The 16,421-nt window shown below is 44.6% G+C and overlaps 1 protein-coding gene across 2 annotated transcripts in view; it reads right to left on the bottom strand.

Moving 5' to 3' along the window:
• Positions 1 to 16,421, bottom strand: part of CACNA1S (calcium voltage-gated channel subunit alpha1 S) — a 727,186-nt gene that overhangs the window by 662,092 nt on the left and 48,673 nt on the right. The window contains exons 3-4 of one of the 2 annotated variants that reach the window (XM_056557608.1): positions 14,676 to 14,781; positions 1,387 to 1,526 (exon numbers count right to left, since the gene is read on the bottom strand). In XM_056557608.1, the coding sequence (XP_056413583.1) occupies positions 1,387 to 1,526; positions 14,676 to 14,781 (246 nt within the window). Of the gene's footprint in view, positions 1 to 1,386; positions 1,527 to 3,629; positions 4,071 to 14,675; positions 14,782 to 16,421 lie in introns of those variants that run through there. The other variant, XM_056557607.1, reaches the window with a different exon arrangement.

The raw sequence follows: 16,421 nt of genomic DNA, 5'->3' as shown, positions 1-16,421 counted from the left end.
CGTACCTCCATAGCGGCTCTCTGGAAATCTCAGGAGGTCCCTGATATTTCTGTCGTGAAAGCAAGGGTGGAATACTCTTGTTCCATGGAACGTCTTATAGCTAACCGTACGGGTCGTGAACTACGTTTTCTTATAAGCTGGGACTACTGGTTGAGAGCTAATGAGCCTAATGGTTTGACATCTACTTGAAATTGGTATATGTATGCATTAAGATTTGATACTGTACCTTGGTTATTTGCCCAGCGTAGCTTTTGATGTATGATTAAGACCTTCTGCTATGTTATGATACAGCACATTGTACTGTGCATTTTGGTGTACCTTATATTTCTTTATCTGTGTCCTCCTTCTTTTTGCTTTTTGTTTTCCCCCTACCCCTTCCCCCCCCCCCCCCCCCATTTATGTTGTACCTTGTTGTTTTCACTCTCACTGTTTTATTTTAATTCTAATAAACAAATTTATGGATAAAAAGGGCAGGGGCCCAAGCCCCCTTTTGAGTCTGTGTCTGCATGTCTCTGTCCTTAGCTGCCACACCCATGACCAAAATGGGCTGCTTAGTCTAAAATGCGAAGGCCTATTTTTGGTCCCAGTTCGGACCTGGCATACACCAATTGCACAGAAATTAAATGTTACCAAAAATTAGGAGCAGTTTATTACACTAGGTCTTTGGGTACTTGCAGGGTTTGCATACTAAACCTATGAGGTTTACCTACATCAAGCCAACAAAAAAAGGTCTTTAGGCAATAAAAAAAATTGGACATAAAAAAATATTTAGAATTCTAGGCTTCCAACCTTGTTCATAATAGTTAAAGGTTTATGGTATTGTGGCTGTGATCTTGCCCTAATAAAGCCATAAACTGTAATTTTACTAAATGTTTTAGTAAATCTTCCTTGTGTAAGTGTAGAATAAATTTTGGCAACAGATTATTCTAATTATGTGGCTCTATGTATTTTATTTTATTTATTTTTTAAGTTTTGTTTACAGACAAAAACACAGGTCTGACTGTTGTCCATAGTAATCAATCACAACTTAGCCATTATTTCACAAGAATTTATTAAGATCTAAGGCTGAGCTGTGATTGGTTTCTATGGGTATAAACACACAATTTTTATATTTGTATATATTGCATAATGGTAATTGCATGTAGATTTGTTTTGTAGAAATTCAATTTCAATGATCTCAATAGACAAAGAAAAGTCCAAAGAAAGTGAAGAAAATGTCTTATGACTAATAAATCTGGACTAGTTAAACAACATAAGAACATAAAAAGAAAAAGTATATTCTTTCAGTGATAAATGCCATTTTATCATACAAAATTTCTCTCCATGTGTCAAGTTAGAATTCCACATATCCATGTATATTAAATACTTATATGGTTCATCACTTACCCTACAGACACAATTGTGAAGTCAAGGATATTCCAGCCATTGCGAAGATAAGCATCTGTATGCAATATAAATCCATATGCTACAATCTTCAAAAATGATTCAATTGTGAATATAAATAGAAATATATATTCAACCTTCTCCTACAAAGAATGACAAACAAAAATAAGATTTAAAAAAGGCATACTTATTTTTTTCAATAAAAAAATATTCTGTTAAACACATGAGTAGAGTAAGCCATCATAAGTATATCATTTATATGTTAAATAGCTAGGAGAAGTGCTGTCATGACATGGCTAGGAAGGCAAGTGTTAAAAAGTGGGTGATCTTAGCAAGGTAGTAGGAATGTTGTTAAAGGAGTTGTCCCATGTAGTTTGTTGCCTTTTTTGGCAATTTCTGGCCTGGTCGCAAAAGCCATAAGAAGCCAAAGTGGGAAAGTTACGCCATTTCTATAGCTTTCATAGATTTAAATGGGAGTAATTCAGATGATGTAGCACTGCAGGCTCTCCTTACGTAACTCTGATTAACCTCCTGAGCGGTATTCCCGAGCGTGACTCGGGGTTAATTTTCCCTGCCAGGATCGGTAACCCCGAGTCACGCTCGGGGTAGAATTGCTGAGTTCCCGGCCGGGCTGCACGATATATCGCAAAAGCAATGGGATATAGCGATGCGCCCCCCGGGAAAACATGCGATTATCTGCTCTGGTCGGCTCCCGTTGCGGGGGCCGGCCAGAGCAGGTAAAGAAAAATACTAAAAGTCAGTGTTTCCCTACCAGAGGGCCTCCAGCTGTTGCAAAACTACAACTCTCAGCATGCCCGAACAGCCAAAGGCTGTCCGGGTATGCTGGGAGTAGTAGTTTCACAACAGCTGGAGGCACCCTGTTAGAAAAACACTGAGCTAAATGTAAAAGAAAAAAGTAGTAAAATAAAAAAAACTTTTGCTCACCTAGTCCCGGTCCCTGCAGATGTTGTTCCCCTCCGTGCGCTCTGGTCCCTGCTCTATTCATCTTACAGGACCTTTCACTTTTCAGCCAATCACAGGCCGCAGTGGTGTAAAGCATGTGATTGGCTGAAGGGGAAAGGACTTGTTCTGCAGCAAGTACACTAGGTTTGAAATCTGCCCGGCAAACCCAGTGTATGCTGCTGCAGGACAAGGTGACAAGGGGGGGGGGGGAGGAATGTGACAAGGGGGGGATGTGACAAGGGGGGGGGGGGAATGTAACATGAAGGGGGAGAATGTGACAAGGGGGGGAATGTGACAAGGGGGGAATGTGACAAGGGGGGGGAAATATGACAGGGGGGGGTTAATGTGACAGGGGGGGGGGAATGTGACAAGGGGGGGGGGGAATGTGACAAGAGGGGGGAATGTGACAGGGGGAGGGGGAATGTGACATGAAGGGGGGATGTGACAAGGGGGGGATGTGACAGGGGGAGGGGAATGTAACATGAAGGGGGGGAATGTAACATGAAGGGGGAGAATGTGACAAGGGGGGGAATGTGACGGGGGGAATGTGACAAGGGGGAATGTGACAAGGGGGGGGAAGAATGTGACAAGGGGGGGGAAGAATGTGACAAGGAGGGGGGAGAATGTGACGGGGGGATGTGACAAGGGAGAGGGGGAATGTGACAAGGGAGGGGGAATGTGATGGGGGAGATGTGAAATGGGCGGGGGGAGATGTGAAATTCAGTGCAAAAAATTGTACCGCTTTTGGTACAAATTTCCAGAAAGAATCATACCGCCAGGGAGGTTAAAGTCAATGGGAGTCATGCGAATTGCATAACTTCCCCACTTCAGCTGCTTTTGTCTTTTTCAGATCAACTTCTGGCAACCACAAACAGGCTGGAAGTAGCCAGAAAAGGCAACAGACGAGATAGGACAACTCCTTATAATGGGCAGTGTCACAGCGGTTCTCTCCCTGCTCGTTCTAGTGATTGATCAGGGTCTAAAAAAAGCAGACTAATCAAAACTTCTGACATGTCTATAGGAAATGTCAAAGTTTTTTTTTAAAGGGGTACTCCGGCGCTTAGACATCTTATCCCCTATCCAAAGTATAGGGGATAAGATGCCTGATCGCGGGGGTCCCGGGGCCAGGAGTGCCAGCAAACAGCGAAGGAGTCTATTCAGGTGACACCTCCGTCACCTCCGGAGGCCTAGAGAATTGGCTAAGGGCCTTGGCAGCGTGAGCAGAAACCTTAGAAGCCAAAGCCGTTGCAAGACAAGAGTCCCTTCTTGAGCCCCCCGCTTGCCTGAGAGTGCACCTCATCAGAAGAGGCCTCATCCTCCGAGAGTTGTCTGGCAGCCTCAGCAGCATGTTTAGACTTCTTGGACTTGCCCCGCGGTCCACCCATATTTGCAATGCTTGGTATGTGGAACAGTCCAGAGGTAAGTATAAGCACCGCACCACAAGTGCCAGCAGGAGACAGACTGAGGGGAAGTAATGCAGCGGCACCACGCAGGCACCAGGAGAAACAGCCCCACAAGCTCCAGCAGCGTACACCGCCTGTGTATGAGATGCAGAAGGGCGGCACCACAGCTGGCCCCAGGAACTGAAGCAGTAAGTAGATCATTATAAGCCCCAGCAGCTCACACAGTCTGGAGATGAGATGTAGATGAGCAGCACTATAACAGGCACTGAAGACAACGTAATGCAGGCAAGCACTAAAAGTCCCAGCAGCTCCCCTAGCCACAGATTACGAAAAGGATATTTACAGCGGTACTCCACAGATGCAGCTCCAGTAAGTGAACCACCACAAGTTCCAGCAACAGTTAATGGCAGTTATCAGCAGGGCTAAGTTGTAAGCTGTAAGGCAGGCTCCCAGGACAACAGATCCTACTCACAATTGGCAGAGGCAAATAGTTGCAGCAGTGTTCAGGGGGGCCCGGCACCCCAGTTAAAATCAGTCCCCGGAGCATGTTCGCTCCGGGTCTGATTACCGGCGGGGGCGGAGGCGTGATGTCACACGCCGCCAGTCCCGTGGTCGCCGGTAATCAGACCCAGAGAGAACATGCTCCGGGGATGGATTTTAACTGGGGTGCTGCGTGCAAGATCACGGGGGTCCCCAGAGGCGGGACACCCACGATCAGGCATCTTATCCCCTATTCTTTGGATAAGGGATAAGATGTCTAAGCGCAGGAGTATCCCTTTAAGCAACAGGTACAAGTTCTGCAAATAAGTGGGATTGAAATGGTGGTGGTGGTGAGCAGGGAATGGTCATATTGTAAATGCTAGTGTATTCGTGGTTAAAGATTAAAAAATAAACAAGCAGTCTGGTCATATCTATATATCAGAGAGAAGTTAAAGTGAATCCGACAGCAGGGTTGTCCATATTAACTACAAGGTAATAGTGCAGTTGATGCTAATCCCAACAGTGCCTATGTTGTTTGACAGGCAAAAAAAACAAACAAAACGAGTTCTTTTTTATGGAAAGGAATTTTTCACAGACACTCTTGGGAAAACGAAAATCCAGCACTCCTAGTAGGGAAAAATTATGTATATGGTGTCCATTAAAAATTGTCCAAAGACAAACCGACTTGTTTCAACATTGCTTTGTTAAAGTGCTTAAAAGATATGACTAAGGGGGCGTGGCCTGAATGGAGAGCTGAGCGGTCGCACTCTGCAGTGCTCCCGCTAGCCCAGCTCTTAATATCCTGAAATACTCCTTTTCCGGTGGCCTCAACTCACCGTTACGGGTCCTGTGGAAGTTCTCGTGTTGTTGCTGGTGCTGTCCGTTTGCGGCTGGCAGTGAGGACGGAGGTCCTTGGAGTGTTGCTGGGATCGGAGAGGGGTGTTAAAGGTACCTGGTGTAGGCTCTGTGAGATCAGGCAGCGGGATGGTCGCAGGCCCTGGTCTGGATCCTGGTGCTGGAGATGCGGCGGCCATTGGTTGCCATAGTGACTCCCGTGGCCCGGGCTGAGTGGTGAGCTGCCTCTGCTTGCTGTGCGGAAGATATTGGTTCCTGGGGGCTCCTAGCTGCTGCTTCTCCTGCACTTCTGCATATATATACCCTTTGACTCACATCTACTACCTGTTAAGTGGAGTTACTGAGACTTGTGGTGTATTGCACTAAGGGCCGGGCCCCCCTGAACACTGCTGCAACTATTTGCCTCTGCCAATTGTGAGTAGGATCTGTTGTCCTGGGAGCCTGCCTTACAGCTTACAACTTAACCCTGCTGATAACTGCCATTAACTGTTGCTGGAACTTGTGGTGGTTCACTTACTGGAGCTGCATCTGTGGAGTACCGCTGTAAATATCCTTTTCGTAATCTGTGGCTAGGGGAGCTGCTGGGACTTTTAGTGCTTGCCTGCATTACGTTGTCTTCAGTGCCTGTTATAGTGCTGCTCCTCTACATCTCATCTCCAGACTGTGTGAGCTGCTGGGGCTTATAATGATCTACTTACTGCTTCAGTTCCTGGGGCCTGCTGTGGTGCCGCCCTTCTGCATCTCATACACAGGCGGTGTACGCTGCTGGAGCTTGTGGGGCTGTTTCTCCTGGTGCCTGCGGGGTGCCGCTGCATTACTTCCCCTCTACTGTCTGTCTCCTGCTGGCACTTGTGGTGCGGTGCTTATACTTATCTCTGGACTGTTCCACATACCAAGCATTGCAAATATGGGTGGACCGCGGGGCAAGTCCAAGAAGTCTAAACATGCTGCTGAGGCTGCCAGACAACTCTCGGAGGATGAGGCCTCTTCTGATGAGGTGCACTCTCAGGCAAGCGGGGGGCTCAAGAAGGGACTCTTGTCTTGCAACGGCTTTGGCTTCTAAGGTTTCTGCTCACGCTGCCAAGGCCCTTAGCCAATTCTCTAGGCCTCCGGAGGTGTCACCTGAATAGACTCCTTCGCTGTTTGCTGGCACTCCTGGCCCCGAGCAGCGCTGCTCCCCGCACCACTCTACATGTCCAGCTGCATTGGTGGATCAGAAGTTAACAGAGTTGCTTGCAGCCTTTACTTCTTGCCAGACTCGGATGATCTCTAAAGGTGGATGAGCTGCGACAGGAGTTCGTGATCCTTCATCATGAGACACAATAACTGCGCGAGCATACGGAGGAGGTGGAACTCCTGGTTTCTACAGTTTAAGATATCCTTCATCCCTTGCCGGAACAGATGGCTTCTCTACAGCTGCAAGTAAAAACTGTCCTAGACCGTGCTGATGACATGGAAAATCGTCTTCGGCGCAATATTATTCGCCTGGTTTGACTTCCATAGAAGGCAGAGGGGTCAGACCATGTGGCGTTTCTGGAGTCGTGGTTGAAGGAGATCCTGCCGGCTGACACTTTCTCACCATACTTCCCTCTGAAGTCGGGCAGGCCCCGTCCTCCTGGAGCTCCTCCTAGACCATTTCTTGCAAAATTGCTACACTTCAAGGATCTGGATGCAATTCTATGAGCTGTATGCATAAAAGGGGAGGTGTGCTATAATGCCAGTAGTTGCCTTTTATCCACACTTCTCAGTAGAGTTACGTAAACAAAGGATCAACTTCACTGAGGTGCGCCTTTGACTCCGCACTAAGGGATATCGCTATGCCATGCTGTTCCCAGCTCATCTTCGAGTAGTGGATGGTGCAACTACCAGGTTCTTCATGTCTCCAGCCGAGGCTCTGCAGTGGGTGGATGCTGCTCCTCCTGTGGCTGCTCTGGACCGATCCTTTGGCGAATCAGCGCAAGTTTTCTCCCGTTTCCCATTTCTTTAGTTAGAATAGGGAGCTAGGTCATTGAATGGGCCAGCCTTAGAGTTCATGGACTACAGACTATAGCCCTGGTTCCTTGATTAGGGGGATCTCTAGTAGGGCTGGGCGGTATACCGGTTCATACCGAATACCAAATTTTTTGGGCTGCACGATATGAATTTTCCCCCATACCGCAATACCGGTTGGGCCCCTCCCCCTTGGGAATGTATTATCAGCCCAGCGCAGTGCTGTCCCCACATCGGTGAACTAATCCTATGTTACCCACCAGCACTGTTCTGGTTTGAGACCACTGCTGTACACTGTATCCCTATGCCCGGGCTGCAAAAGATAAACTGTAACTCACCTATGTCGACCACAAGCTGGGGATGGGAACGTCGGACAGCCGTCAGCCTATCACCGGCTGGGTTGATGTCCCGCCCTGGCCAGTGATAGGCTGAGCCCACTGTCATGTAAGGAGCTCTGGCCGGCTTCTTACATGACAGTGCGCTCAGCCTATCACTGGCCGGGGCAGGACATCACTGCAGCCGGTGATAGGCTGACGGCTGTCCGACGTTCCAGTCCCAAGGAACAGCGTGTGGCCGACATAGGTAAGTTTAAGTTTATTTTCTGTATCTTTTGCAGCCCGGGCATAGGGCGTACAGCAGTGGTCTCCAACCTGCAGACCTCCAACTGTTGCAAAACTACAACTCCCAGCATGCCCGGACAGCCATTGGCATTGGTACAGTGAGTTCCATCGCCAGTGGCCCCCAACAAAGAGGAGGAGGGAAGTGCTTAAAGGTGACATATGTGAGTAGTACCCCGCTGGGCTGATCATTAATTGAGGGGAGCAGAACAGTGCTGGCGGGTCACATGATTTGGGGGGAAGCCGAACACCTGGTGGTGGCATTATGTTTTAGGCATGCTTTCACTACTACTTGTGCTTTTATGGAAAGGAGGGGGTTCTCTGCCAAGTCGTGGTTCTACTGCGGATTATTTTTTCAGGTATTGATAATGGGGTCACTTAGGATTTTGAGTTGGAATGTTAGAGGCCTAAACTCCAAATTTAATTGGGCTCTGTGCTTGGACTTTGCAACAAAGCAGTCCCCACACCCAATTTGCTTACAAGAAACACATCTTACTGGTCAGAAAATGCTTGCTCAAAAAAAGGGCTTGGATAGCGAGGGGCTACCACTCCACTTATTCTTCTTCTGTTGGGGGTGTCTATTTTGGTAACTAAATCCCTCCCCCTGGTCATTGATCAAGTAGCTTGCAACCATTTTGGTAGGTTTGTGATTCTTCAGTGTTCCTCACATGCCTTCAGTTTTCTTTTGGTGTCTGTGTGTCTCCCCTCCGTTTCATGCTGATGTCTTAGACTGTGTCACGTCCAAGGTACTGACATTTCCCTCTCTGCCTGTTCTCCTTATAGGTGACTTTAATGCGGTCCCAGATCGAAGTGTCGATCGCACTGGTGCAGCGAATTCTAGCTACTCTGGTCTCAATGCCTGAAGTGCAGCACTGTATTTACCGAGGTTTGGCGTTGGAAGTATCCGTCTGACCCATTATTTTCCTTTTACTCAGCGGTGCATAAATCATTCTCCAGGATTGGTTTGGCATATGCCTCTTCTGATCTTCTATCTCTGGTAAGAGATGTCATATATACCACTAGGGGGATATAAGACCACTCAGCTCTTATACTGTCCTTAGGTTTAGGCCCTTGCCACTCCTCCAAAGTCTGGCAGATGCCTTCCGGCTGGCTGCAGGAGGTGGTGGTGAAGACATCCTTGCTGAACACTCGCGATTTGTTTCTGGGAATATAATAGGTCTCACCCCGACAAGTTAGTGCAATGGGATGCTTATAAGGCTCATGTTAGGGAGCATTTATGGCTGGGGTTGCCGGATGAAGGGCGGCTTATTTGGCTAGGGCTAGGGAAGGGCGGCTTATTTGGCTAGGGATTGCGCTGCAGGTTGAGATTGGGGATTTGGAAGCAGAGATGGAGAGGTACCCTTCCCCTGATGCTGAACATCAATGGTTAACGGCCCAGAGGGCTCTCTTGATCCCTCAGAGGGAAAAGGTTCAAAAGATGATGAACAGGGAGGCAGCCATATTCCAATTTGGGGATAAAAATGGTAGGTAATTGGCATATTTGACTAGAGAGAGTAGGCCAGCGGTCGCTATACCTTGTATTAGAGGGGCTTCTGGGATTTTGGAGACTGACCCTATAGCTATTAATAATGTATTTCAGGACTTTTATAATGGTCTCTATACCTCTCAATTGCAGGCTGTTCCGAAAGACTTAGAGTCTTTTTTGAGGGGTTTGCCTCTTACGCCCTTGACTACGGCTCAGGCAGTTGACCTAGATGCCCCTTTTTCTGATGAGGAAGTTTCTATGGCTATTGCTTCTCTACAGCCGGGGAATGGAATGATTAAAGGGGTACTCCGGTGAAAACCTTTTTTCTTTTAAATCAACTGGTGGCACAAAGTTAAACATATTTGTAAATTACTTCTATTAAAAATGTTTAATCCTTCCTGTACTTATTAGCTGCTAAATACTACAGAGGAAATTCTTTTCTTTTTGGAATGCTCTCTGATGACATCACTAGCACAGATCTCTCTGCTGACGTTATTATAATAATAATAACACTTTATTTATTGTTGTCCTTAGTGGGATTTGAACCCAAGTCCCCAGCACTGCAAGGCAGCAGTGCTAACCACTGAGTCACCATGCTGCCCTTAGCATACATCTGCTATGCATGGTTGATAAAATGGACAGAGATGTCAGCAGAGAGCACTGTGAACGTGATGTCATCAGTGTTCCAAAAAGAAAGGAATTTCCTCTGTAGCATTCAGCAGCTAATAAGTACTGGAAGGATTAATATTTTTTAATAGAAGTAATTTACAAATATGTTTACCTTTCTGCCACCAGTTGATTTAAAAGAAAAAAGGTTTTCACCGGAGAACCCCTTTAAGAGACTGATACAGGGCAAATGAGGAGCGGCTGATGCCTATTCTACAGAACCTTTTTAGTGTGGCTATGGAGACTGGGAGGCTCCCTGATTCCATGAGGGAAGCCCTTATTGTGGTTCTTCCCAAACCAGTAAAGGATCTGACTTTACCGGATTCTTACAGACCTATTTTCCTCCTTTATGTAGATATCAAACTTCTGGCTAAAATATTAGCTAATCGGCTATGAAGGGTCATAGCCGTTATTGTTCATTCTGACCAGACGGGCTTTATGCCAGGGAGAGCCACGGATATTAATGTCCAGCGCTTGCATCTTAATATAGCCGCTGCGGAAGGGGTTGCCTCTGGCGGATATGTAGTCAGCCTAGATGTGTATAAGGCTTTTGACTTATGTATCTTTAGGGTGTCCTGGGGTCCTTCGGTTTGGTCCACGGTCCCGTGCGTGGGTGCGCTTTCTATATGATAGCGCTAAAGCCAGGGTACGAACCAATCTGGAGGTCTCAGAATCTTTCCAGCTGGGAAGGGGTACGAGGAAGGGCTGTCCCCTGTCTCCCTTTTTATTTGCCCTGGCAGTAGAACCGCTAGCGGCGGCCATCCGATCCTCCTCTTGTATTCAGGGGGTACGTATGGGTTCCCTAGTGGAGAAGGTATCCATGTACACAGATGACACACTAGTTTATTTGGCTGATGTTCAGGGTTCCCTGGTTTGTCTTCTTAGACAGATTTAGTTCCTTCTCCGGTCTCAAGGCTAATTGGGCTAAGTCTACTCTGATGCCACTATCGATGGCTGCGGACCCCACTTAGTCTCTTCCTAATGGGTTACAAACAGTTACTCAATTTTGATATTTGGGAGTGGAGCTTTTTGCGTGTGTGAAGGATTATGTATGGTTGAAGTAAGGCTGGGTTCACATCACTTTTTTGCCATACTGTTTTCAATCCGTTTTTCTAAAGAAAACCGTATGTCAAAAAAACGGATGGAACAGTATGGGAAAAAGTAAACCGTATGTGTTTTTAAACCGTATACTGTTTTGAAAAGTGCATACAGTTCCGTCCGTTTTTATAAAAAAAAAAATATGTTTTAGAAAATGTTGTCCATTTTTAATGGGAGGGGTCTTAAGTGGGGACTTTAGGATGCAAATGCGCATGTGCAAAGTAAAACCATATACGGTTTCCCATATGGAACCATAAAAATGTGCGTTTCCCATTGTAGACCATGTTAAAAAAAAAAACATATGCGGTTGCAGTACGGTTTTTAAACCGGAGACAAAACTGTAATCGACTACGGTTTTGAGTACGGGAGAAAACCGTATTGCAAGCAAACCGCACGCAACCGGATGCATACGGTTTTCAATTATTTGTCTAAGTATACAGTTTTCAATACGGTTCCATAAGTTTTCAATAATGAAAACGTATACGGGAAACGTACTTGAAAAATGTGGTGTGAATCCACCCTTAGATCCGGTTTTGTCGCTGATGTCGGTCAAACTACAGGCCTGGTCCTCTTTGCTCCTTTCCGTAGCTGGCAGGATTATTATCTTTAAAATTATATATTTACCTAAGTTTTTGTATCTCTTCCATCTTTCTCCTGTGATTCCTCCTAAGTAGTACTTTGAAAAACTGAGTGGCACTTTGAGATCCTTCTATTGGCAAGATAAACCACCACGATTGGGTCAGGCGTTGCTCCAGGCCTCCAAACAGCGGGGTAACTCGGCTGCTCCAAACATGTACAATTACTTTTTAGTGTCTCAACTGGTGTGTGCTGTCTAGAGGATCGACCTGGATTTGGCGAATGCATCTACTGCCCTTGCGTGCGCTCTCATGGGTTTGTATGAAACCTTGACTAATACCCTGTACAGATACACTTCTACTTCTAGGTTGTTGGCCCCTATTAAAACTGTGGCTGAGGTGTGGTTGGTGGTCTCCAGACGCTTTCCGTTGCCGGTAATGTCTCCTAGAGCACTTCTGTGGGGGAACCCTTATTTTGAGCACCTGCAGGAGTGATCATGGAGTCAAATTCGCCATGCATTTGTTTGGAGAATTTCCTTCTTTCCCCTCTTTCTCACAATTACGAGACCGCTTTAATGTCCCTCAAGGTGCTCAATTTCGGTACTTCCATCTTAGACATGCGGTAGTGGTGCAGTTTGGCTCTCTTGAATGTGACCCCAGCTTTCTCTGATGTGGAACTACTTCTAAGTACCACTGAACTCTCCAAACCTTTGACTCAGGCATATGCATTATTTCAATCTGTGGGCGCTGACCCATTTGAGTTGGCTTTTGTAAAGTGGTTGGTTGATATTCCTGATCAGTCGGAGGACCGGTGGCGGGAAGTTACTAAAACCTATTACCTTACGGTGGTCAGTGCTAGGGCTATGCTTATCCAAGCTAGATTGATCCTACGTTTATATTACACTCCGACAAGCTGTTCCGTATTGGTGTTTCTTCTTCCGATTCTTGTTTTAGGTGTCACTCGGATGTTTTCCTCCGTTATTGGGGGGGGGGGGGGGGCGGGAGTTCTGTGCTCGAGCTACATGTTTATTGCATGTTTTGTTTATTCTTTACATCAAAAAGTTTTAAATTAATAAAAATTACAAAAAAAGATGTGTATAAGGAAACAAATAAATATACTATCTTAAATGGTAATCTTACATTGTTTCTAAAAGAACCCAAATTGTGCTTTTGGATCTCAGAGGGAACAGAGGACACTTTGCTATGTATTAGGCAAACTGACTATGACTAGCTGAATTAGTAATACTGAAGTTGGCACAAGGGCATACTATATTCAATTATGCAGACAAGTTCTAACTGTAGTTAAGTTTTATTTTTCTTTCCGCAGGATAATCACCTATAGTGGATTGTTCCAATATATAGTTTTTCAGTGCACTTCATTCTTACTACGCATGCCCCACAGACAGCTAACACCAGTGATTGGGAATCATAATAACTGTAGTGCTGCAGGGTATCACGCCCAGCACAGAAACTTATACCGTAAGTGCTCATTATATACTATTAAGTCATCATTACTGGTAGCGACCATGGGGATTGAAAATAGTAACAAATATATTAAGCACTTTGTGTTTGTTACACTTACAGTTGAGAGGTACATCTTCAAATCAGAAAACAGAACAAAAAAACAGAGCATCACATTCTATGAATGATAGCTGTCACGCCCCCTCCCGTAAGCTTACATTGAGGGGCGGAGCGTGACGTCACATGGGGGCGGAAGCGTGATGTCACACACCGTCGGCCCTGTGGTCGCTGGTAATCAGACCCGGAGTGAACACGCTGATTACAAACAGGGTGCCGCGTGCAAGATCACGGGGGTCCCCAGCGCCGGGACTCCCGCGACCAGGCATCTTATCACCTATCCTTTGGATAGGGGATAAGATGTCTAAGCACCGGAGAACCCCTTTAAATGTGACCGTGCCATCTTCCTACACACTCACCATAGGTTATTATTTATACTGCAGGCAAGCTTCTATAATACTCCTTTCTGTGACATGTGGAGCCTTAAAAATCAGAGAGGAGGGGGTTACAGAGCTGCTGTGATAGGAGGCGGGGGAAAAAATATGCTCCCAAGATAAAGTGACCCAAAGCAGACTTAGCGAGGAAGTTGAGTCATGTATAGTAAGAGGAAGTCTACTTCAGAGCTTCCACTCCCTTTATTGGGAGAAATATAGATGGACACATAAAAATGATATGCACATAATCAGCATCAGTACAGAGTAACATGTAACTTTGTTTTGGGGGAAATGACAGATACTCTTTAGGAAAATGAGGGGATATAAAGTGGTTAGAATATATTACAGAATCCCAGGTGTATAGCGATGCTTGCAAAAGGTGGCTAAGTAAAAAAGGCCTATGATGTGGTGAAACCAAATGAAATAATCTATGGTATGCATTTAAAAGATAAAATAATCCAAAAGGGGCTGAAGAGGAAGAATAAGCAGAGACAAGTTGGACTATGGTTACGGCTTAGTAACATTTTTAGCAGGTACCCTAAGACCTCCCTTAAGCTTATGAGTATGTAGTGTATGCTTGGTGATTTAGGGTCAGGAAGAGCCCCAGAAGAAGGGAAACCAGCCAGGTCACCTTTTCTCATTTGTACAACCAAACCATTGGGAGAGTCCTCTGGGAGTCTAGCAGGACATGTACAAGCATATTGCAAAATATCCTGCGAGAAAATAAAGCACGCCTCCCCGCTTGCTTTATTTTCTCTGTATATAGTACATCCTGGATATCAATGAGGACTATAAATAGATTGGACATGTGCTATCCTCCAGCCAGTGTTGGTCACATTTACGGGCTCTAGGTATTAATCACCTAATCTGGAATCTATCAAGTTTTCTGTTTTTTAATACTGTGGCATTATCTAGTGATGCTTGTTTGTTTTGCATTACATTAAATTAAAGCAATAGGAGGCTGTTTATGAATTATCACTTAGATTTCTTTACTTCCTTCCTGCTTCACTAATATTTGTGAAAGAACAAAAGTACTATTGAGAATATAATCACATATTAACTAAATAGCCCTATGTAATCCTGTTAAGTGTATATCTAGAAGTGAGAAATAAAAATCAATTACATTAAATTTCACTGTAAACAACAAACACAAAAGCAAACAAAAGTGCATTATACAGTACATTATAAAAAGACTGAAAGGTTATTACCAAAACAGCATTTGTAGCATTTGTATCCTCCTCTGGCATTGGTAAATAGATTGCTAGTGCCACACAATTTGCAAAAATTGTGAGGAGAATAATAATCTCGAACGGTCTGGTGTCAAAGGAGTCAAAGGAAATAAGTTAGCAAATACAAAACACAGCAAGATAAATCTAAAAGTAACAAAAACAAGAAAACATATGGGCTATATACAAGAAAGTACAGAAATAAAGTCATAACAGGAGCGATTTTGCCTGCATTTACAATTCAAAGTTTTAAAGTAAGGACTAATGTGGATAGTAAATTTTAAGCCTCATTATACTCCTAGTAGCTGAAGCAAAAATGTTGTTGTTTACATGATTCACAGGTTATCTTTACAATGATTACTTGGGCTTTATCAGATCTAATTTAGGGGCATATGAATGAAAATGACTTTGATTTGAAAAGGGTGTCCTGGCAGTATGCACAGCCTTTCTGACTTCTGGCTGGAAACTGGAGGTCAGCACAATCTCTTCTAAGTGGGATATGAACCAAGGCCAAATGGGCAAAATCTAACAGCCAGAATTCTATACTCAAATTGATTTCACTGAGATCTACATATAAATATCATGGAACCTTCATCTAGTGAGACAGTGTTGAATGGTTTATACAAAGAAAGAAAAGTAAAGCATGTCTCTCTCTGCATGGATCCTGGTCCTAACTTCAGAGTGCACACAAAATGAAGACAGATCCAGCTAAACTGCATTAAAACTTCTAACTCAAAACAAAAGAGAAGTGCTCCATGGTGCAATGCTGTCATGGTTCAGCAAACTCTTAGTGTGAACAGGCGCTTACCCTGGGTAGTTGTGCAGATGCTGCTGCAGGACTAGTTAGTGTCCCAGTAGGTAATGGGACCCCTAGTGGTGGGATTATTAAAGGGTAACTCTCATTAAAACTTTTGCTATTGTGCTCCTTATGGTAAATAAAGAACATTTCTAATATACTTTGTTTAAAAAAAAAAAAAAAAGGAAATTTTCTATGTTTTATTTGTGCTTAAAAAAGCTCAAGAGCACATTTTCCCCCATCTTATACACAGACTTAGGACCGAGGTCCAAACACAGAAAGTGCAGCCTGGAGTGCTGAGGGGGTGTCCACCCTCATCCAATCATCCAATCCAATAGCTCCACTCACACTTAACTGCCATATGCTGTTGGTTGGACACACCCCCCTCAGCCCTCCAGGCTGCACTTCCTGTGTTTGGACTTCCGTCCTAAGTCTGTGTATGAGATGGAGGAAAATGTGCTCTTGAGCTTTTTTAAGCACAAATAAAACATAGAAAATTTCCTTTTTTTTTAAACAAAGTATATTAGAAATATTTTTTATTTACCATAAGGAGTTCAATAGCAAAAAAAGAAAAAAAAAAAGGTCTTTCATTTTTCATCAGTAACAACATCTAAAAGGTTTCTGACAGTGCCACATTTAAGGTATCGGTATAAGTTTCCGTGATCCACTATTAGGGGGCACAATGCAGTTATGTGCCACTGGACGTAGGTATCTATTAGTAACTATATTATCTAAATGTACTGTGAACAATTCAATTACTATAGTTAAAAATCAGCGATTTTTCCGTTGGGTATTTATTTTTTTCAATGTTTTCACCGTTTACTATGTGGGATCATAAACATTCTACTTTAAGGCAATGTTCACACCTCGGAATTTCTGTGCAGAATTCCGCATTGTAATTCTGCACGGAGATCCCGATGCAGCAGAGTCCC

The sequence above is a fragment of the Hyla sarda genome, chromosome 2, assembly GCF_029499605.1.
Source record: "Hyla sarda isolate aHylSar1 chromosome 2, aHylSar1.hap1, whole genome shotgun sequence".
Classification (NCBI taxonomy): domain Eukaryota; kingdom Metazoa; phylum Chordata; class Amphibia; order Anura; family Hylidae; genus Hyla; species Hyla sarda.
Note: the sequence above shows the minus strand (reverse complement) of the source record. Positions and strands in the feature narration are given on the sequence as shown.